General features: G+C 43.5%; 1 protein-coding gene across 2 annotated transcripts; it reads right to left on the minus strand.

Moving 5' to 3' along the window:
* Positions 1-269: 269 nt before the first annotated feature.
* nadkb (NAD kinase b) lies at positions 270-22,889 on the minus strand. Of its 2 annotated transcripts, XM_014141110.3 has the most exons (12): positions 22,642-22,889; positions 21,871-22,134; positions 21,340-21,423; positions 17,730-17,859; positions 17,294-17,402; positions 17,059-17,144; positions 13,664-13,766; positions 13,338-13,543; positions 8,016-8,115; positions 7,749-7,906; positions 7,466-7,548; positions 270-7,003 (listed from the first exon to the last, which is right to left on the minus strand). In XM_014141110.3, the coding sequence occupies exons 2-12, from the start codon at positions 22,131-22,133 to the stop codon at positions 6,841-6,843; spliced, it is 1,485 nt and encodes a 494-aa protein (XP_013996585.3). In that variant the 5' UTR covers position 22,134; positions 22,642-22,889; the 3' UTR covers positions 270-6,840. The 2 variants fall into 2 exon arrangements, with proteins under 2 accessions (XP_013996585.3, XP_013996586.2); XM_014141111.3 differs by lacking the exons at positions 21,340-21,423; positions 21,871-22,134; positions 22,642-22,889 and adding an exon at positions 18,061-18,161.
* Between the last annotated feature and the right edge of the window lie 1,871 nt (positions 22,890-24,760).

Genomic DNA, 24,760 nt, shown 5'->3' on the forward strand with positions numbered 1-24,760 from the left:
CCTTGGCAGGAACTAAATGGTGATCCTTAATAAACCCCAGGAAGAGTAGCTGCTGCCTTGGCAGGAACTAAATGGTGATCCTTAATAAACCCCAGGAAGAGTACCTGCTGCCTTGGCAGGAACTAAATGGTGATCCTTAATAAACCCCAGGAAGAGTAGCTGCTGCCTTGGCAGGAACTAAATGGTGATCCTTAATAAACCCCAGGAAGAGTAGCTGCTGCTTGGCAGGAACTAAATGGTGATCCTTAATAAATACCTACACAAAAAGGTAGAAATATGTAATATCCTTGTTTTAATGAGCTCTGCCCCAAAACAAGACCACATTTGGTTGGCCCGCACCAGTCCAAATCTTAAAACAAAATCATAGATGTCTACACTACATGACCAAAAGTATGTGGACACCTGCTTGTCGAACATCTCATTCCAAAATCATGGCCATTAATATAGAATTGGTCCCCACTTTGATGCTATAACAGCCTCCACTCTCTGGGAAGGCTTTCCACTAGCTGTTGGAACATTGTTCGGGGGACTTTCTTCCATTCAGCCACAAGAGCATTAGTGAGGTCAGGCACTGATGTTAGGCGATTAGGCCTGGATCGCAGTCGGCGTTCCAGTTCATTCTAAAGGTGTTCGATGGGGTTGAGGTCAAGGCTCTATGCAGGCCAGTCAAGTTATTCCACACCGATCTCGACAAACCATTTCTGTATGGACCTCACTTTGTGCACAGGGGTATTGTCATGCTGAAACAGGAAAGGGCCTTCCCCAAACTGCTGCCACAAAGTTGGAAACACAGAATCGTCTAGAATGTCATTGTATGCTGTAGCGTTAAGATTTCCCTTCACTGGAACTAAGGGGTCTAGCCCGAACTATGAAAAACAGCCACAGACCATTATTCCTCCGCCACCGAACTTTAGTTGGCACTATGCATTCGGGCAGGTAGCGTTCTCCTGGCATCCACCAAACCCAGATTTGTCTGTCAGACTGCCTGATGGTGAAGTGTAATTTATCACTCCAGAGAATGCGTTTCCACTGCTCCAAAGTCCAATGGCGGCGAGCTTTACACCACTCCAGCTGACACTTGGCATTGCGCATGGTGAGCTTAGGTTTGTGTGCAGCTGCTCGGCCATGGAAACCCATTTCATGAAGCTCCCGACAAACAGTTCTTGTGCTGACGTTGCTTCCAGAGGCAGTTTGGAACTCGGTAGTGGATGTTGCAACCGAGGACAGACGATTTGTACACGCTTCAGCACTTGGCGGTCCTGTTCTGTGAGCTTGTGTGGCCTACCACTTCGCGGCTGAACTGTTGTTGCTCCTACATGTTTCCACTTCACAATAACAGCACTTACAGTTGACCGGGGCAGCTCTAGCAGGGCAGAAATTGTACGAACTGACTTGTTGGAAAGGTGGCATCCTATGAGGGTGCCACTTCGAAAGTTACTGAGCTCTTCAGTATAGCCATTCTACTGCCAATGTTTGTCTATGGAGATTGCATGGCTGTGTGCTCGATTTTATACACCCGTCATTAACGGAGTGGCTGAAATAGCCAAATCCACAAATTTAAAGGGTTGTCCACATACTTTTGGCCATACAGCGTACCCGTGATGCATACAAAGTACTTTATTTCAACACAAAATCACCCCTCAATAACACAACTGTGTGTAAGGGACAATCTCATTAATAACATGGTGAAACGCTTGTGACCAACCATAAAGGGTCATAATTCTTTCCTCCATCTTACCTCCTTTAAAAGGCCAATCAGCAGTTGAAACAATAACAAAGTGTTTTTCTCCACCCGTTTCTGTAAAAAGCAGAGGGTTGAGCTGAAGAAATGTAATCACTCAAATTCCTAGAGCTATTGATGCAGGGACTGACCATCCATGACATCAAAATTGAAGTTTCCACCATGTCATTAGGATAGAAAGTGTTTTGTTTACATTTACATTGTTTACAAAGCTTATATTTGGGGTTCTGATGGGGTATGACAGTGGAACTAGGCATTTTTAAGTCATATTCTTCAAGAATTAATGGTACTATATCTTTACTTTATAATTCTAGCAACTGCAGATTGCCCCTTTAAATATTCAGGAAATTGGCCTCTTCGTGTATGAAATATAGACAACCATTAAACATACTAAGCATAAGTTCTCCTTTAAACTAGAAGCTCTATATGTAAATATGAATGTGGTGATTGACTATAATATCTATGTACAGAATAAATATTAAATAATTGGTCTACAGTTGAACACTGAATAAAATCGGAGATGAAAGTCAGTCTTTGTTTGATCCGTCATAAGGTTATTAAAACATTTGTCTTGTTGAAATAGTTTTGAAACCCTACGACCAGAATATACAAACATTACACAAGTGGTCTGGAAAAATACAAATAATTTACAAAACTTCAACATTATGGGCCTCCATTTTCTGTATGTTGTGCAGTGTCTGACTAGCCCTGACGACAGAAGACCTACTCTGTTATGTAGAGACCAGGATTGGGGTCAAATTCCATTTAAATTCCAGTCTATCCAAGAAGTACACTGAAAAGCAGATTCCAATTCTAGTCCAATGCTTTCAATGAGAAAAATGTGGAATTGGAATTCGGTTTACTTTCTGAATTGAAATGGAATTGAAATGGAATTGATCCCAACCTTGACAGAATTAACATCAGGAGGTGAGAAAGATACTCAAATAATACTTTATCAACAGCTTTTGACTACAGCTTTTGAAGGATATTAGACTGACTACAGCTTTTGAGGGATATTGGACTGACTACAGCTTTTGAGGGATATTGGACTGACTACAGCTTTTGAGGGATATTGGACTGACTACAGCTTTTGAGGGATATTGGACAGACTACAGCTTTTGAGGGATATTGGACTGACTACAGCTTTTGAGGGATATTGGACTGACTACAGCTTTTGAGGGATATTGGACAGACTACAGCTTTTGAGGGATGTTGGACTGCAGTTTTTGACTGATCATTGCACTACAGCTTTTCAGGGATCATTGAAGTCGTTTGAGATTCAACTCTAGTCCACCACAAAGAAATTAAGAGCATACACTGAGTACACCAAAATTTAGGAACACATTCCTAATAATGACTTAAATTCTTCTTTAACCTGTCTCCTACCCTTCATCTACACTGATTAAAGTGGATTTAACAAGTGACATCAATAAGGGACAATAGCTTTCACCTGGATTCACCTGGTCGGTCTGTCATAGAGAGAGCAAGTGTTCTTAATGTTTTGAATACTCAAGTGTATAATGAGTTTACAGCAGCTCCTCCTAGTGGGCATCAGCTCACTATGGTGAGATTCTCAACACTAGTCACTATCTAGCCATGCTGCAGTGTAAGGAACAACTCTCATTGCAGCATGGCCATCTAGTGAAAACTGTTGTCAACCTAAAGTTTGAAACATGGACTGAATAGACTGATGTAAGGTTATGACCCAAATGGCAACCTATTCCTTATATATTGCTGATGGATTCTATGAAAATGTAACGTTTCAAGTTAAACTGCAGGTAGTTTGTATCCTGTTTAGTGAATGATTACTGTGAGTATTAATGGGAGTTTAGGACATGAAAATGTGTGTACGCTAGTTTAGAAATGGTGACCTAATTAGAGAGGACGAAATTGCCTCGGATCAGAGCAGGGTCAGGCCCAGAACAGAAGATGGACGGCGTGTGATTCTGAAATATGGCTAAACAAAGAGAGGACCATGGACATTCCACAGGGGAAAGGAGGGAAACTCATTGGGGTCATAAAATGTATAGCTGGGGAGGTGACGCCTACAAGGGAAGAGTATAAAATGTGTTATGAGCTTTCTAAATGTATGCACTCAGCTGACTCTATCCTTGGTATTAAAACACTTTAATCTTCTCTTGAGCTTTTGGTCTCAATTCCTTATTGCAAAGAGGTTGCAATAGCATTTTTATTTTTAACAGCGCACTACTTTTTACCAGGACCCATAGGAATCTGGTCAAAAGTAGTGCACTGTATAGAGAATAGGGTGCCATTTGGGACTTACACACTCATCATTCTCCCAGATCAGCTGTGTGGCCTGTAGCCATCTATTCTACTCATCATTCTCCCAGATCAGCTGTGTGGCCTGTAGCCATCTATTCTACTCATCATTCTCCCAGATCAGCTGTGTGGCCTGTAGCCATCTATTCTACTCATCATTCTCCCAGATCAGCTGTGTGGCCTGTAGCCATCTATTCTACTCATCATTCTCCCAGATCAGCTGTGTGGCCTGTAGCCATCTATTCTACTCATCATTCTCCCAGATCAGCTGTGTGGCCTGTAGCCATCTATTCTACTCATCATTCTCCCAGATCAGCTGTGTGGCCTGTAGCCGTCTATTCTACTCATCATTCTCCCAGATCAGCTGTGTGGCCTGTAGCCGTCTATTCTACTCATCATTCTCCCAGATCAGCTGTGTGGCCTGTAGCCATCTATTCTACTCATCATTCTCCCAGATCAGCTGTGTGGCCTGTAGCCGTCTATTCTACTCATCATTCTCCCAGATCAGCTGTGTGGCCTGTAGCCGTCTATTCTACTCATCATTCTCCCAGATCAGCTGTGTGGCCTGTAGCCGTCTATTCTACTCATCATTCTCCCAGATCAGCTGTGTGGCCTGTAGCCGTCTATTCTACTCATCATTCTCCCAGATCAGCTGTGTGGCCTGTAGCCGTCTATTCTACTCATCATTCTCCCAGATCAGCTGTGTGGCCTGTAGCCGTCTATTCTACTCATCATTCTCCCAGATCAGCTGTGTGGCCTGTAGCCGTCTATTCTACTCATCATTCTCCCAGATCAGCTGTGTGGCCTGTAGCCGTCTATTCTACTCATCATTCTCCCTGATCAGCTGTGTGGCCTGTAGCCGTCTATTCTACTCATCATTCTCCCAGATCAGCTGTGTGGCCTGTAGCCATCTAAAGGGACAAGCATAATATTTGGAATGTAACTGATTGAGATGCAAACTAAAACAGAGTGATGATTAGGACTATAATACTACATGTTAACTGAATCATCCAGCCAGGGGCCCCAGGAAAATCAGTCAGTTAGCATCATAACCTGTTTAACATGAATATGACTGCTTTCTAGTATAATTCCCTGACAAGACTGTGAAATGAATATATATATATATATATATACACACACACACATACACAGTTGAAGTCGGACGTTTACATACACCTTAGCCAAATACATTTAAACTCAGTTTTCACAATTCCTGACATTTAGTCCTAGTAAAAATTCCCTGTCTTAGGTCAGTTAGGATCCCCACTTTATTTTAAGAATGCGGAATGTCAGAATAATAGTAGAGAGAAATATTTATTTCAGATTTTATTTCTTTCATCACATTCCCAGTGGGTCAGAAGTTTACATACACTCAATTAGTATTTGGTAGCATTGCCTTTAAATTGTTTAACTTGGGTCAAATGTTTTGGGTAGCCTTCCACAAGCTTCCCACAATAAGTTGGGTGAATTTTGGCCCATTCCTCCTGAAAGAGCTAGTGTAACTGAGTCAGGTTTGTAGGCCTCCTTGCTTGCACACGCTTTTTCAGCTCAGCCCACAAATGTTCTATAGGGTTGAGGTCAGGGCTTTGTGATGGCCACTCCAATACCTTGACTTTGTTGTCCTTCAGCCATTTTGCCACAACTTTGGAAGTATGCTTGGGGTCATTGCCCATTTGGAAGACCCATTTGCGGCCAAGCTTTAACTTCCTGACTGATGTCTTGAGATGTTGCTTCAATATATCCACATCATTTTCCTGCCTCATGATGCCATCTATTTTGTGAAGTGCACCAGTCCCTCCTGCAGCAAAGCAGTCCCACAACATGATGCTGCCACCCCCGTGCTTCACGGTTGGGATGGTGTTCTTCGGCTTGCAAGCCACCCTCTTTTTCCTCCAAACATAACGATGGTCATTATGGCCAAACAGTTCTATTTTTGTTTCATCAGACCAGAGGACATTTCTCCAAAAAGTACAATCTTTGTCCCCAATGTGCAGTTGCAAACCGTAGTCTGGCTTTTTTATGGTGGTTTTGGAGCAGTGGCTTCTTCCTTGCTGAGCGGCCTTTCAGGTTATGTGGATATAGATACTTTTGTACCGGTTTCCTCCAGCATCTTCACAAGGTCCTTTGCTGTTGTTCTGGGATTGATTTGCACTTCGCACCAAAGTACGTTCATCTCTAGGAGACAGAATGCGTCTCCTTCCTGAGCGGTATGACGGCTACGTGGTCCCATGGTGTTTATACTTGCGTACTATTGTTTGTACAGATGAACGTGGTACCTTCAGGCATTTGGAAATTGCTCCCAAGGTTGAACCAGACTTGTGGAGGTCTACAATTCTTATTTTGAGGTCTTGGCTGATTGATTTTCCCATGGTGTCAAGCAAAGAGGCACTGAGTTTGAAGGTAGGCCTTGAAATACATCCACAGGCACACCTTCAATTGACTCAAATGATGTCAATTAGCCTATCAGAAGCTTCTAAAGCCATGACATCATTTTCTGGAATTTTCCAAGCTGTTTAAAGGCACAGCCAACTTAGTGTATGTAAACTTCTGACCCACTGGAATTGTGATACAGTGAATTATAAGATAAATAATCTGTCTGTAATGAATTGTTGGAAAACTTACTTGTGTCACGGACAAAGTAGATGTCCTAACCGACTTGCCAAAACCATACTTAGTTAACAAGAAATTTGTGGAGTGGTTGAAAAACAAGTTTTAATGACTCCAACCTAAGTGTATGTAAACCTCCAACTTCAACTGTATATATTCTTATGTGCTTGTGTGTTTTCAATTCCTGTGCACATTTATGTGTCCGTCTGTGTTCAGTTCTCTGTATCTGAGGAATCCGAGACATCGTCAGCCAGACGAGCTTGTTTCTTTCTGACGTTCCAGTGCAGACACTGAGCCAGGCTCTCAAACCAGTCATACACCAGATCATGACAACAGATGGATGGTACCGGATAGCACGACGTAGTGATCTTTATACTGCAGGGAGAGAGGAGGGGGAGAAGAGGGAGAAGGGAGAAGAGGGAGAGTAGGGGGAGAAGAGGGAGGTGAGAGGAGTGGTAAGAGGGGGAGAGAGAGGGAGAGTTGTGGGGGGAGTGGGGAAGAGAAGGTGGGAGAGAGGGAGAGGGGAGGAGAGAAGGGAGAGGAAGGGTGGAGAGGAGGGAGATTAGAGTTGATTAGTCCCGTGTGGCTCAGTTGGTAGAGCATGGTGTTTGCAACGCCAGGGTTGTAGGTTCGATTCCCACGGGGGACCAGTACGGAGAAAAACATTTATGAAATGTATGCATTCACTACTGTAAGTCGCTCTGGAAAAGAGCGTCTGCTAAATGACCAAAATGTCAAAATGTAGTGTTCTTGCATGGATCTTCCATTCCACCTGCTAGTATGTGAAAGTTATTACACTGTAGTAAATGGTGGTAAGGTGAAGGACAGTGAAGTTACCAGTCTCCATGGCTGATCTCCTGTCTCTTCCTGCCATCAAACGACACCCAGCAAGTGTTCCTGGCATCAGGGGAGAGGGTGATCTGCAGACGAGCAGACAGACAGACAGACAGACAGACAGACAGACAGACAGACAGACAGAGACAGAGACAGACACAGACAGACACAGACACAGACACAGACAGACACAGACACAGACAGACACAGACAGACACAGACATGTGGAAGAGGTCAACACAGCCATAAGACAGACAGATCCCCTCCCTCTCCTCCCCACTCTCACCATCAGCTCAACCCCAGCAGGCACCACTATGGGTCTGAAGGAGAGGGAGTGTGGGCAGATCGGTGTGACCATGATGGCTGGGACATTAGGATGGATCATTGAGGCTCCCGCTGCTGCTGCATACGCTGTACTGCCTGTAGGGGTCGACACGATCACACCTGGGGCGGTGGAGGAAAGGGAGGGGAGAGAGAAGAGAGATAGGTACTGAAGATTGAAGAGTATTTGTTCGTGCCACCACTGTGGCGCTGTGTCATGTCCTGTACTCACCGTCTCCCTGTACAGAGGTGATGAGGCGTCCATCTAGGTACAGGTCAACATTAGACAGGTAGGAGGAAGGGCCTCGGTCCACCACCACCTCATTCAGAACCTACACACACACCACGTTTTTGAACAGTATAGTTTTGAAACAAGGAATAATGGTTTAATGATTCAACTGAGATAGGTGAAACAGTATTTGATGCCTTGTCTAACCAGTCATTGCTTTGTCAACATTTGACGATGAAAAACGACCATGTTGGTAAGCTAGCTAAGTTCACATTTGTCAATTAGCTTACTAGTTAGCGCCAACTGTTTACTGGTGGTATCCATAGCATATATACGATAGCATAGATATACAGAAGATAGCCCTATTTGGTAAAAGTCCATATTATGGCAAGAACAGCTCAAATAGGCAAAAAGAAATGACAGTCCATCATTACTTTAAGACATGAATGTCAGTCCATCCGGAAAATGTCAAGAATTTAGAAAGTTTCTTCAAGTGCAGTCGCAAAAACCATCAAGCGCTATGATGAAACTGGCTCTCATGAGGACCGCCACAGGAAAGGAAGACCCAGAGTTACCTCTGCTGCAGAGGTTAAGTTCATTGGAGTTACCAGCCTCAGAAATTGCAGCCCAAATAAATGCTTCACAGAGTTCAAGTAACAAACACACTACAATTACTTAGGTTTAAAAATAAACTCAACAGAACACCTACATGTCCAGAGGAAAACGACAAACGATGCATGCAGGGCAGAATTAGACCAAAATCCACTAATAATAAAAACTAAAAAAAATCAGCAATGAAGTCTTTGGAAACATCTACAGTGACCTCCTCTCATATCATTACCAAGCCCTGCAATGCCAAGAGCTGAGCAAAGAAAAGAGTCCCCTCATCTAGCTGGTCCTGGGGCTGAGTTCACAAACCTGTTCTACTAACACACTGAAGCCTCAGGACCCTCATCCAGCTGGTCCTGGGGCTGAGTTCACAAACATGTTCTACGAACACACTGAAGCCTCGGGACCAGAACATACCAAATTACAACACAGTCAAAACAAAAACTACATTATTAAAAACTACTACAATATTAGTCCAGACTCAGTGAGCACAGCCTTGCCATTGAGAAGGGTAGACACAGGAAAACATGGCTTCCCTGTAGAGGAAAGGCTGTGCAACCACTGCACCACAGCAGAACCCGAGACAGAGCTGCATTTGTAAAATTTTTTAAACAATTACTGTAATTTCTCCAAATGTGAAACCCTTATTCCAAGGTTTCAAAGACCTCTCTGATGAGGATAGGCTACCTGTCCTGTTGGGGGAGGATGCAGAGAGCTGTGGGTTGGCAGCGCACTACATTGCTGCCTGCCATAAGATGAGGGACAGTGTCTGACAGACCAACCAACCTCATCTTTGCCATTGTTATTGTCCATTGTAGTTATATTTACAGTGAGGGGGAAAAGTATTTGATCCCCTGCTGATTTTGTACGTTCGCCCACTGACAAAGAAATGATCAGTCTATAATTTTAATGGTAGGTTTATTTGAACAGTGAGAGACAGAATAACAAGAAAAAAATCTCGAAAAAAGCATGGCAAAAATGTTATAAATTGATTTGCATTTTAATGAGGGAAATAAGTATTTGACCCCCTCTCAATCAGAAAGATTTCTGGCTCCCAGGTGTCTTTTATACAGGTAACGAGCTGAGATTAGGAGCACACTCTTAAAGGGAGTGCTCCTAATCTCAGTGTGTTACCTGTATAAAAGACACCTGTCCACAGAAGCAATCAATCCGATTCCAAACTCTCCACCATGGCCAAGACCAAAGAGCTCTCCAAGGATGTCAGGGACAAGATTGTAGACTACACAAGGCTGGAACGGGCTACAAGACCATCGCCAAGCAGCTTGGTGAGAAGGTGACAACAGTTGGTGCGATTATTCGCAAATGGAAGAAACACAAAAGAACTGTCAATCTCCCTCGTCCTGGGGCTCCATGCAAGATCTCACCTCGTGGAGTTGCAATGATCATGAGAACGGTGAGGAATCAGCCCAGAACTACACAGGAGGATCTTGTCAATGATCTCAAGGCAGCTGGGACCATAGTTACCAAGAAAACAACTGGTAACACACTACGCCGTGAAGGACTGAAATCCTGCAGCGCCCGCAAGGTTCCCCTGCTCAAGAAAGCACATATACATGCCCGTCTGAAGTTTGCCAATGAACATCTGAATGATTCAAAGGACAACTGGGTGAAAGTGTTGTGGTCAGATGAGACCAAAATGGAGCTCTTTGGCAGGAGGAGGAATGCTGCCTATGACCCCAAGAACACCATCCCCACCGTCAAACATTGAGGTGGAAACATTATGCTTTGGGGTGTTTTTCTGCTAAGGGGACAGGACAACTTCACCGCATCAAAGGGACGTTGGACGGGGCCATGTACTGTCAAATCTGAGGTGAGAACCTCCTTCCAGGGCATTGAAAATGGGTCGTGGATGGGTATTCCAGCATGACAATGACCCAAAACACACGGCCAAGGCAACAAAGGAGTGGCTCAAGAAGAAGCACATTAAGGTCCTGGACTGGCCTAGCCAGTCTCCAGACCTTTATCCCATAGAAAAGCTGTGGAGGGAGCTGAAGGTTCGAGTTGCCAAACGTCAGCCTCGAAACCTTAATGACTTGGAGAAGATCTGCAAAAAGGAGTGGGACAAAATCCCTCCTGAGATGTGTGCATACCTGTTGGCCAACTACAAGAAACGTCTGACCTCTGTGATTGCCAACAAGGGTTTTGCCACCAAGTACTAAGTTATGTTTTGCAGAGGGGTCAAATACTTATTTCCCTCATTAAAATGCAAATCATTTTATAACATTTTTGATATGCGTTTTTCTGGATTTTTTGTTGTTGTTATTCTGTCTCTCACTGTTCAAATAAACCTACCATTAAAATTATAGACTGATCATTTCTTTGTCAGTGGGCAAAACGTACAAAATCAGCAGGGGATCAAAATACTTTTTTCCCCTCACTGTACCCTTGATTATTGTTGTTAATGATTCACCCATTGACAATCATGATTATTTTAATTCATTTTAAATAACTTAATTTCCAAAGTACGCTTTGGCAATATGTACATTGTTACGTCATGCCAATAAATCAATTTGAATTTAATTGAGTGTGTATGTCACACAAACAGTCCGAGCGCATTAGGGTCTGCGGTCAGAATCCGTCTAGGTGCGCCTTCGTAACCACGGCAACTGGCTCAACAGGGCCGCTAACATCCAACCAGCCACGCTTTATTATGACTGCTGCCATGGAGACCGGGTGATGCTCCCAGACAAAATGTTTTGAAAATGGGATGAGAGAAGGGAGGAAGGGAGAGAGGAGGAAGGGAGAGAGGGTCATTTGCAGTGTTTTTGTAATTAGTGTATTTCTGAGACAGATACAGTCTATATTACATAAACTTCATTTGTTAGAAAAAAAACTTTTTGCATCTTAATGAAAACAGACAAAGATACATTATTAACAATGATAATTAATTAATTGAACATGCTAACCACATGTATACAATACATCAAAGTGAGAAGAACAATGTCACGGTGAACTGGTTCCTGAATGAACTTCAGTTAAAGACATTACATTTCACCACCAGCTGCCCCATTTGAGCTTCTGAGTAGCACAACAATCGGTCTAAGGCACTGCATTTCAGTGATAAGAGGCGTCACTACAGACCCTGGTTCGAATCCAGGCTGCAGCACAACCGGCCGTGATTGGGAGTCCCATAGGGCGGCGCACAATTGGCCCAGTGTCATCTGGGTTAGGGTTTGGCCGGGGCAGGCAGTCATTGTAAATAAGAATTTGTTCTTAACCGACTTGGCCAATTAAATAAAGGTTAAATATATATTTTAAAACAGCATAACCAGTGGCAACTCATCATTCAGGGCAGGTGGCGTTTGAGCCCCAACTGTTCAGCTAAAAAAAGTGTGTACAATACCAGTCAAATGTTTGGACACCTACTCACTCAAGGTTATTTATTTTTGCTATTTTCTACATTGTAGAATAATAGTGAAGAAATCAAAACTATGAATTACCACATATGGAATCATGTAATAACCAAAATAGTGTTAAATAGTGTTAATAGTGTTAGCTCAGTTGGTAGAGCATGGTGTTTGCAACGCCAGGGTTGTGGGTTCGATTCCCACGGGGGGCCATGTATGAAATGTATGCATTCACTACTGTAAGTCGCTCTGGATAAGAGCGTTTGCTAAATGACTAAAATGTAAATGTAAAATGTTTTCGATTCTTCAAAGTAGCTACCCTTTGCCTTGACAGCTTTGCACACTCTTGGCATTCTCTCAACCAGCTTCATGAGGTAGTGACCTGGAATGCATTTCAATTAACAGGTGTGCCTTGTTAAAAGTTAATTAGTGGAATTTCTTTCCTTCTTAATGCATTTGAGCAAATCAGTTGTGTTGTGACAAGGTAGGGGTGGTATACAGAAGATTTCTGAGATTGCCATCCGGATTTCCGTTAAAACGATAAGAACAAATCATAAAATTCCACGTCAATTTCAGTGGCGACCAGCCACCTGTTGAGCTTTGTTTTTTGTTTTTTTGTCTTTTTAATTTTTTGTGCCTGTTTTGCATGTTATTTTGGTATTAATACGTGCCACATATAAATTTGCAAACAACGTAAATAAAAAAATGTTGAGGGAATAAAGCCACATACAAACATGGTCTCTTTCTTGAGTAATGGAGTTCCAAAACGCAGGTGTTTCAGCCTAGCTCAGTGCTTTCTGTGGTGGAGGGGCAGCCAGCGGAAAATACATTGGAATGATATTCGAATATTATACATTTCCGTAACCTAAATAATTACATATGCAATGCCTAGCCAGCCATATCATTGTTTGAAACCTGGACATTTTACATAGCCTAAAATCCGACCATAGAAAGAAAAAAAGAGATTTCCTGATATGCCGGTGAAACCAGCATTTCTTCTTCTACTGTCCAAAGGCTGTAAGGTACAATCCTATTGCTGCATCTTTAGATATTCCCTCTGTTTGTACCATTAGGCTGTATATACATCTCTGTCGCGTTATAAAAACCGCTCACATCAGGTGCTCGTTTGAGAATGGTCTTCTCTCGTAATCCGTTTCAGCAGCTTCGGGTTTGTGTAAACATTTTAATATGGAACCACTGTTGTATGCATTTTATATTTCTCTGGCCTATAGTCCCGCAACGGTCCCAATGTCTGTTTTGAACCATACCCCCTTAATTTGGAGCTCTGCTAGGAAGTAGGGGCTAGTGCAAAAGAGTTTGGAGCTAGGGGTTAGGGATTGAGTCTCACCTGCATCTGTAGGGTAATGTTCCCAGCCTCGCTGTTGGTGTGTCCATGGGGCAGCAGGCCATTGTGCTCTGTGTCCGGCTGGCCCCCAGCTTGGCCTTGGCCCCCAGACCCCTGGTACTGCTGCTGGCCTGGCTGGCCTGTCCTCTGGAGCATGTCCTTCACCACCTTCACCTTCAGACGACTACGCAGCGTGATGGCTGCATTACCTAGTACACACACACACACAGATAAACAGACACACACAAAGACATCCATCAGATCATGAACTGGCAGATATATCACTAATTGACAGCGCTATTTATTTTTATTTGAAAGGAATCCTCTACCTTCAAATACTTTAGCCACCTCTGTCTTGTATGATTCAAACTTGAACGGTGTCAGAAATCCCAGAGAACCCAGATGGAACGCCATAACTGGAGGAACACTGCCCTGAGAGAGAGAGATAGAGAGTGAGAGAGAGAGAGAGTGAGGGAGAGCGAGAGATCAAAACACAGGGCGGCAGGTAGCCTCGCGGTTAAGACTGTTGGTCGATGTCCCCTTGAGCAAGGCACTTATCCAGAGCCACTTACAGGAGTAATTAGGGATAAGAGCATCTGCTAAATGACTAAAATGACAAATGTAATTGTCGCTATAACATACTGGAAATATGAAGGAGAATAAAGCATCTGTCCTCCTTTTCAGTTCCAGACAGAGGAGGCTGGTGGGAGGACAGGCTCATTGTAAAGGCTGGAATGGAAGCCAAGTCATGTTGGTTCCATTCCAATGAGCCTGTCCCCTATGTTCATGTTGGTTCCATTCCAATGAGCCTGTCCCCTATGTTCATGTTGGTTCCATTCCAATGAGCCTGTCCCCTATGGTCATGTTGGTTCCATTCCAATGAGCCTGTCCCCTATGGTCATGTTGGTTCCATTCCAATGAGCCTGTCCCCTATGTTCATGTTGGTTCCATTCCAATGAGCCTGTCCCCTATGTTCATGTTGGTTCCATTCCAATGAGCCTGTCCCCTATGGTCATGTTGGTTCCATTCCAATGAGCCTGTCCCCTATGGTCATGTTGGTTCCATTCCAATGAGCCTGTCCCCTATGTTCATGTTGGTTCCATTCCAATGAGCCTGTTCCCTATGTTCATGTTGGTTCCATTCCAATGAGCCTGTCCCCTATGGTCATGTTGGTTCCATTCCAATGAGCCTGTCCCCTATGGTCATGTTGGTTCCATTCCAATGAGCCTGTTCCCTATTGTCATGTTGGTTCCATTCCAATGACCCTGTCCCCTATGTTCATGTTGGTTCCATTCCAATGAGCCTGTCCCCTATGTTCATGTTGGTTCCATTCCAATGAGCCTGTCCCCTATGGTCATGTTGGTTCCATTCCAATGAGCCTGTCCCCTATGTTCATGTTGGTTCCATTCCAATGAGCCTGTCCCCTATGGTCATGTTGGTTCCATTCCAATGAGCCTGTCCCCTATGGTCATGTTGGTTCCATTCCAATGAGCCTGTCCCCTATGGTCATGTTGGTTCCATTCCAATGAGCCTGTCCCCTATGGTCATGTTGGTTCCATTCCAATGAGCCTGTCCCCTATGGTCATGTTGGTTCCATTCCAATGAGCCTGTCCCCTATGGTCATGTTGGTTCCATTCCAATGAGCCTGTCCCCTATGGTCATGTTGGTTCCATTCCAATGAGCCTGTTCCCTATTGTCATGTTGGTTCCATTCCAATGAGCCTGTTCCCTATGTTCATGTTGGTTCCATTCCAATGAGCCTGTCCCCTATGGTCATGTTGGTTCCATTCCAATGAGCCTGTCCCCTATGTTCATGTTGGTTCCATTCCAATGAGCCTGTCCCCTATGGTCATGTTGGTTCCATTCCAATGAGCCTGTTCCCTATGGTCATGTTGGTTCCATTCCAATGAGCCTGTTCCCTATGGTCATGTTGGTTCCATTCCAATGAGCCTGTCCCCTATGGTCATGTTGGTTCCATTCCAATGAGCCTGTTCCCTATGTTCATGTTGGTTCCATTCCAATGAGCCTGTTCCCTATGGTCATGTTGGTTCCATTCCAATGAGCCTGTCCCCTATGTTCATGTTGGTTCCATTCCAATGAGCCTGTTCCCTATTGTCATGTTGGTTCCATTCCAATGAGCCTGTCCCCTATGGTCATGTTGGTTCCATTCCAATGAGCCTGTTCCCTATTGTCATGTTGGTTCCATTCCAATGAGCCTGTTCCCTATGGTCATGTTGGTTCCATTCCAATGAGCCTGTCCCCTATGGTCATGTTGGTTCCATTCCAATGAGCCTGTTCCCTATTGTCATGTTGGTTCCATTCCAATGAGCCTGTCCCCTATGGTCATGTTTGTTCCATTCCAATGAGCCTGTCCCCTATGGTCATGTTGGTTCCATTCCAATGAGCCTGTCCCCTATGGTCATGTTGGTTCCATTCCAATGTCATTGAAAATAAGAATTTGTTCTTAACTGACTTGCCTAGTTAAATAAAAGGTAAAACATTTTTTTTTTCAAAAGTACCTTTAAAAAGGTACTGAGGTTCCATTTGGAACATACACAAGTCTGGCCAATAAAAACAGAAACCTCTAAATCACGTAATTCTGTTCTGTTCCAAGTATGATAATGATGATTAACATGGAGATGATGACTAATCCAAACACTGCCTCAAATGCCACAGACAGAACCCAACAGCCACTCATCACCATACACACACAGCCAGCCTGCCCTAAGCCAGGCAAGTACAAGACTCTGGTTAGAATGTGCAGGTGTGTTGGAACAGGGGTTCCCAAACCTTTTCACTCGGGGGCTCCCCTTCCAGCATTGGGGAACATCTCCCCCCGCGCACCCCGCCATGTCTATTTCTATTGGCACAAGCACTGTTCATGACTCAAACTCTTCACATCTGGTTGGTGGAGAGAACATTTTGCAGGTTTAAAAGCTTATTTCCTACAATTTTCACTTAAAAAAAAAATATATAATAATAATAATAATTAAATGGGGTGCAAAGAAAATGTTCAAATTTTAAAGCAAATTTTCTTGCAATTCTATACATTTTGCCATGTCTAATGTGTATTCATGTGATATTTGAGTGAGAAATGTTTACAAAACGTTAGCTGACATGGTCTAGTTGATCTGGACCTTTCTGACAAGTTATAAATATCTCTCTAAGGTCTACAATGACTGACATGACAAGAGGAACTGATGATGCACTACCCTATTTAGAAATGGCACCTTGTGCCGTCTACTATTACAACGTTCAAGAGAAAGTTTAAAGCCGAACTGAGTTCCTTTAAAAACCACTGTGTTAGAGCAGGGCTGGAGCAAAAGTTGTGTTGGCTCCCCTGTTATACTGACCTTGTTTCTGAGTACATAGAGATCCCCCCTCCCAAACTGTAGAGCAGGACTTGGCAACCCTGGTCCTGGAGGGATGCAGGAACGTCATGTTTTTGGTTTAACTGACCTGGAAGACCAGGTGTGTTGAATTTAGGCAATTACTGAACTGATCAATTAGCTGGTCAGGTATGGTGCCTAGTTGGAACAAAATCCTGCCGTACCTGAGGCACTTTAAGAACAGGGTTGCCCAGGAACAGAGTTGCCCAGGAACAGGGTTGCCCAGGAACAGGGTTGCCCAGGAACAAGGTTGCCCAGGAACAAGGTTGCCCAGGAACAAGGTTGCCCAGGAACAAGGTTGCCCACCCCTGGTGTACTGTATGTGTTAGTGGGTACCTGGAAGAGAGAGGAGGCGTAGAGTAGAGTCCCGTCTCCTCCCAGACAGATGATGAGGTCAATACAGTGAGAGATGTCATCATAACCTGGACAGGAAACACAGTTCAGGAATTCAGTAGAACTATATATGTTGTAGCCTTGTGACCCAATACACACGTTTACTGATGAGGAATGGATCTGACACACTGCTGGGTGGATGTTATGCTATGGGAGATGGTGTGTGTGTGTCTGTTACCTTCTCTAAAGGTACAGAGTTGTTTTCGGATTGAGGCGAAGGTCTCGTCCGTAGTCAGGGAGACGTCAGCCACCACCCTCCTCTCCACAAACACCAACATACCCTTCTCCTGGAGCACATGGAAATGGAACGTCACTTTACTTCCTCAATACTGAATTGAAAGCCCAACCCTGGTAGGTATCCAGTAGATCGGATTCAGACTGAACAGTCTGATATCATCATAGTGCTGCATGTATGAGACAAGACTACAAAATTCATGCTTTCATTCAATTCTGGGACTGCATGCTTCCACCAAGAGAAATATTTCTAAAACTGCATTGATCTCTATAGATTTACCTTTGATAATGTACATCGCTCCTATTCAAACGCATCATAAAACAACAACATGCAAGCACATGCACATAGTCACACTCGCTTCAGCTCTATGATACAGTACCTCAACGAGGAAGTGGCAGAGTTCTTTGAATGGTTCCACCAGGCTCTCATCTCGTATCTTCCTGATGACCAGAACGTTGACTGGTGGTTTGTTCCACGTCAGGCGCTGACTGGCCGGATCCTGGATGTGCCTGAGGACGACGACAACACACACACAATCAAACTTCATTAAAATTAGTCTACATTTATTTATACATTTTACAGTTCACCTCACAATATCCGGCACAGAACAGTACAGCTACACACACACTTCCATAGACATTGGCCGATTCCACATTCCCCTTTACCAAAAATACATTTTTCTAACTAGTCTTGAATTTCCTTATTGTTACCATTTAAACGACGTCCGGTGGTCGCGCTGAAAAGAATCCCTCATTTTCGAAAATCGAAGCTGTTCTGAACAGTCATTCATTAACATGGTAAATACAGAATTAGATAACGAAGTCCAAACTCCAAAGCTACTCAGTCTCACCAGATCCCAGGGTTGATTATTTATCTTTACTGTCTAGATGGACAGTGTGTCTATGTAGAGTGGGGGTTATTGTCATGCAAAAGCCTGCCTGTCTCATGGTAATTAACAGTTTATTAACATAAGCAAGTTCAGCATCTCCAGGCCGCCACTCATACAAGCCTCCTACAAGCCACTAACGCGCGCTTCTGAAACATCTACATTTTTAAAAGTATAATAAATCAATTTAATATACACCGTCACAATAAATCCATTATTTTAGGCAGGTCTAAAGCAACATTTTGATATGAAGAAAATGTATTTCAGAATACGAGTCTGCCTACTGTATGTTATCTGGCTATGCACCATGCCAATGGCAGCCTAGGCTGTAGGCTAGTTCATTTAGCAGACAAGATATGCTTATAAATCTGTTCTATTATTTTAATATTATATGATTTTAAAGTAAGAAGAATATAATTGAACTTGGTCGAATAGAATCAAAAGGAAATGTTTCCCATTCCGGAGCAAGTGCGCATATGAAGTGGTTATGTTGAGCTTAAAGGTGATCACTTGAAACAGGTCCTATATGCTAGATTTAGAGTTATTGGGCAACTTTAGTTGTGAATGATAGAAATCAAAACATTCACTGAAAAAAAAATAAACACAACAATTAACGATTTTACTGGGTTATAGGTAATATAAGTAAATCAGTCAATAGAAATAAATGAATTAGGTCCTAATCTATGGACTTCACATGACTGGGAATACAGATATTTATCTGTTGGTCACAGATTTCTTAAAAAAACAGGTAGGGGCATGGATCAGAAAACCAGTCAGTATCTGGTGTGACCACCATTTGTCTCATGCAGCGCGACACATCTCCTTCGCATAGAGTTGATCAGGCTGTTGATTGTGGCCTGTGGAATGTTGTCCCACTCCTCTACAACAGCTGTGCAAAGTTGATGAATTTTGTCGGGAACTGGAACATGCTGTCGTAGATGTCGATCCAGAGCATCCCAAACATGCTCAATGGGTGACAGTTTGGTGAGTATGTAGGCCATGGAAGAACTGGGACATTTTCAGCTGGCAGGAAATGTGAACAGAGCCTTGCGACATAGAGCCGTGCATAATGCTAAAACATGAGATGATGGCGGCGGATGAATGGCATGACAATGGCCCTCGGGATCTCTTTACGGTATCTCTGTGCATTAAAATTGTTTTCCGTAGCATATGCCTGCCCATACCATAACCCCACCACCACAAGGGGCACTCTGTTCACAACTTTGACATCAGCAAACCGCTCGCCCACATCTGCCCAGTACAGTTGAAACCGGGATTCACCCGTGAAGAACACACTTCTTCAGCGTGCCAGTGGCAGAATACGTGAGTGGAGCGAGAGCAGAGTGAGGAGCGGAGAGTGCCCAATTTGACTGGAGCGTGATTCCCAAAGGTCGGCCTTCTCGCCCGCTCCAATTTCACTCCAGTAGCGTTCACTTCACGAGCTCAGGGCATGCCCAGCCCAGCATGCATCTGTAGCCTACTTGTGTGCTGCTATAGCCCCTTGCTTCAACTACTGTCATGGAGTTCACTAAATATTTCATAAAGGAACTAATAAAAAACACAGTTGCAAAATCAAGGTGACTTACAAAGATGAGGACGAAAAGCAAGAGAGGGAGTGTGGTGATGGAGAGTCCACAACTAAAGAATCATTATGGAATCTGAAAAGACATGATGGTGTACTTACTATGTGCACATGCTAAAAGAGAGGGACGAGGTGGGTAGATAACTAAGTGTCATTGTAGCAAAGTAGTCATAACCTAAAAATCAGATCTCTTAAAAGTTTTGATTTAGAATGGCCCATTATCAAATGGGCAGGAAGAGGGGCAGGTGGAAAAAATACATGTCCTCCGTATGCACTCAAATAGTGAATGGAGGCCGCTTTCCCACCAGTTTGTTTTCCAATCATGCCAGGTAGGAGCTTGCAGACGCTTGCTGTGCGACAGGTGATTTTCCACCCAAACTCTGTATGCCATGGGCTCTCCAACCCTGTTCCTGCAGCTACCCAGTGCTTCATTTGGGAAACCAAGTGAAATCTGTTCGGGAACATCGACAGTAACACGTTTTCACAACTAAACAAATTTCCTTAAACTGTTGACAGCCCCTCTGTCTGCGCGCTGGAGAAAGGAATGAAGGAGAGAGGAGAAGAGATGGAAACGCATGGTGGTGATATATTCTGTAGCTAAAAGGTCATGTGTAGCCTATTAATTATGAAAATAGGAAAAATGCCCAATGGCATAAGGTAACCAGTCCATTCAGAATGCATAATAATACAGTCCACAGTCAAAAGACCATTACTAGAATTAGTTTAATGTTGGAGTATAGGCTAGACCCAATTATGTACCAAAGACATCTTCAATCTGTTATGTTTTTCTGCCGTGTGTAATATGCAGTAGGCTATGTATTGTATAATGATACAATCATTATTATAATTTGGGCTCATATATAGGCCTATGGGTATGCATAAGCTCTTATATGTGTTTTGAATGAATCACCACCATAGAAAGCGCTGTCCATTTCGTTGTTAGGCTTGAAACATCCACAACGACCATGTGTTCCACTCAGTTGCCATTGGGACCTGTTGAACCTCTTTCTTCAAATTGATCATCACAGTGAGGTCAGTTTTAAAAGCATGATACTGTTTTGATGAGTGTTTGATGTGATTTTCATTGATGTCAGTGGTCGTTAGTGAGTTGGGTACTACCAACACATGTCCAGAGTGCATTAAAGGAGATTACTGTGACTCAACAGTCACGTGGAATTTTACTGCGGTCTTGACTCATGACAGCCGGTGTATGTGGTAACTTGGTCAATGAAACAGCCCTAAGCTAGACCCTCTGCAACTAAGTACCCTAGGTGTCCTGACTCACAGTACCGGTTCATAGGACACTACTACCCAATCACAGTCCTGTCCTTAACTCTCCATAGGACACTACTACCCAATCACAGTCCTGTCCTTAATGATCATCTTACCTGCTGATACTGGGACAGTTACGTAAGGATTCAATGCCAAACGATGCAACTAAAATAACAAAGACAGAGAGGGAAACAGATTCCAGACCGTATGTACTGTAAGTGCAATGAAGTTCCCACACCAATGACTTACATGACTGACGTTGGGTTAGGAAGAATACAGGCTTTGGGTCCAAAGTGAGTAGCAGGATATGGTCCATGGAGAAAGTGAGCTCTCCTGTAGGATGTAGAAAAGAGGACAGTCAGACAGAGTGAGCGAGCGAAGAGACAGACAGACAGACAGACAGACAGACAGACAGACAGACAGACAGACAGGACAGCGAAAGACAGACAGACAGACAAAGAGCGAAAGACAGACAGACAGACAAAGAGCAAAAGCGAGAGAGCGAGCAAAAGCGAGAGAGCGAGCCAGACAGACAGACAGTCAGAGAGACAGCATGTTCAGCTAGCTACCCTAAGGCAGTACTGTGGCTATGGCATGTCCAGCTAGCTACCCTAAGGCAGTACTGTAGCTATAATGGCATTATTGTCCCAGTAGTCTCATGTTAGCCTGGTCCCAGATCTTTTTGTGCTGTCTTGACAAATCCTATCCACAAGACAGCACACCAAGCAGCTACTGAAAGAGACTACTGTCCCAGGCTATCTGCAGCTCTCAGACACGCACCTCTTAGGGGAGGTCTCTGCGATCTCTGCCGTCGAAGACCCAGAGGGCTCGGAGTGTTCGTGTTGGCCCGGCAACCTGATTTGCTCGCCGTCGGGTAGCAACAGGTGTTCCTGGTCATCCTTATGATGGCATTGGGACCTCTTCTCCTCCCGTCGTCTCTTAGGTGACTTCCTGTGTTTGGAGGTCGAGGACCTGACTGGCTCTGGAGGGTTGGAGCTTCTCTCTGGTGTAGCTGAGGAACAGGATGACTCTTGGCTCTCCATCCTGTAGGAACACACAGTACACACACATAAACTGGGGTTGAAACTCTAAATATCCCTGGTTGACCACATGCTGCAGCAGAGTGACTAGTGTCACAACAACGTAGTTAACAAAACCATGCAAATTGGGTTTACAGGGCAAATATATAAACACTATCAACACATGACCTGTCTAATTATATAGCTAGACTAGCCCAAAGGCTAGTATTGAGCCGTTTCAATATCGCCATATGCTGGCCTTTGGGCTATAGCTAGTCTTGATAACTGGATAAAATTACTAGCTGGTTAGGTAAGTTAGCTATCTAAGCAGGCCAGCTTTAGCCAAATCTCAACTTGTTTAAAGCCTACACTCCTGTAAGCTTAGCATGACAGCCTTCTAAACAAAGAAAAGCACGGACTAACAAGACATGGCTAACAATGGTTTAGTGCCAATGCAAGGTCAACTGAACTAAGTTTAGTTAACTAGCTAGCAAAAAAAAAACGGTAAAGTTGTCTAAGCTGCCGTAGCTACCTTGAGTTGCTTAACAGCACTCCTTACGACATCATCAGCGCTGTGTTACCTTCCACGGGTTTGATAGCAAACGAACCTGATTAAATACTAGTAGCTGGTCAAGAGCAAATGTTATAATGCTAATTGTGTGTCTGTGGTTTTACTTGGAAAGCTTAACCTAGCTAGCTATCGGAACATCAGTTGACAGAATGAAAACATAAAGTTGCATGCGCAGTGGAAGCCATTTGGAAACGGCTGCTTCGGATCGACTGTTGAAGAGCGTCAAACCTGCCACACCACTGCGCAACATTAGAGATCTCAAACAGACCGCCATCTCAATGGCCAATTTAGTAGCCTATGTATCTATCTACATTTAGTGGCCTATGTATCTATCTACATTTAGTGGCCTATGTATCTATCTACATTTAGTGGCCTATGTATCTATCTACATTTAGTGGCCTATTGTTAGGGTTGAACTGGCTATTTGTATGCATAACCTTTATAATATACTGGGGAAGCTATGCTGGGTACATAAACTACGAGTGGGTTAACGGTTGAAGACAAGAAGAACTACAACCGGCAACAGGAAGTGCGTCACGACGCTGGGATCAGCCTAGACGCCGACGACAGGAGGAGCAAGTTTAAACCACGCTCCTCCTCCCTCGGACAGGCCAGCATTGAGCAGGAAATATCTCTCAGTATAAAAGAGAGAACAATAGAATGTGACGCCCTCTTCTTCTGTTTTGCCCTGCGAGGTGTCACAGAGAGACCGTATACGAACGACACATTTACCATACACGTGTTTGCATTAATTAAAGTACAGCTAAATCAGAAGTTACTATGTGCTGACTATTTTGTTCTGTTACCAGAAACGAACTGTCGCAACTTTAACACTATGTATCTATCTACATTTAGTGGCCTACGTATCTATCTACATTTAGTGGCCTACGTATCTATCTACATTTAGTGGCCTACGTATCTATCTACATTTCGTGGCCTACGTATCTATCTACATTTCGTGGCCTACGTATCTATCTACATTTCGTGGCCTACGTATCTATCTACATTTCGTGGCCTACGTATCTATCTACATTTAGTGGCCTACGTATCTATCTACATTTAGTGGCCTACGTATCTATCTACATTTAGTGGCCTACGTATCTATCTACATTTAGTGGCCTACGTATCTATCTACATTTAGTGGCCTACGTATCTATCTACATTTAGTGGCCTACGTATCTATCTACATTTAGTGGCCTACGTATCTATCTACATTTAGTAGCCTATGTATCTATCTACATTTAGTAGCCTATGTATCTATCTACATATTGCTAGACTGATAACATCAAAATTTGAATCCTGGGTTAGACAGGAAACCCTGTTGAGAAGTGAGCTGCCAACGACAGGGTTTTATGGCATCAGTATCCTAGATCAGGCTGTTTTCAACCCTCTCTTCAGGGACCCCAAGACATTTCAAGTTAAATCAGGTGTGCTAGCTCTAGAATATATCAAATACATGTAATGGCTGGGGGTCCCAGGGGAGAGGGTAACGCCTGCCATACATGCCATCTCCTGCTGCTGGCTCCAGAGGCACGGCACCTGACTGAGTGCATTTGAGCAGTAAGGCTAAAGCAACCGACCGTAGATGAAAGTCGTGTGAGTTGAGTCTGGGACCACCGAAAATCAGACAGTAATGTGGGTTTTTTTAACAGAGCAGATGCTTTCAGGAAACCGGGCCCAGATCAACATGGCATTGTTGCCATTGTTTATAAACTTTTTTTAAATGTTGAAATAGACATGTATCTAACCCCCATATCACACACTTACAAACTGAAATCATAATATATTATTTGTGTACACATTGTACAAGCAATTAGTGAGGGAGACTCAAATATCATATTTATTTGTATATATCCACTGTACACATAAATCACGGCAAATTGGTTAATGTTTCAGTCATCTCTTTGGTCATGTGGGTCAAACAGAAACATCCTAATGATTGGTTGACAATAGTCTCCCACAATGCAGGTAATGGCTGCAGGATAAAGTACGTGAAGAGTAACTGCAGAAAATTACAGAACTCAAAACTTAATGACCTTTGATCACATGATTTTTTACAAGTTCATGCAGTCGACATGTA

This window comes from Salmo salar, chromosome 14 (assembly GCF_965601325.2).
Source record: "Salmo salar chromosome 14, fSalSal1, whole genome shotgun sequence".
Lineage (NCBI taxonomy): Eukaryota > Metazoa > Chordata > Actinopteri > Salmoniformes > Salmonidae > Salmo > Salmo salar.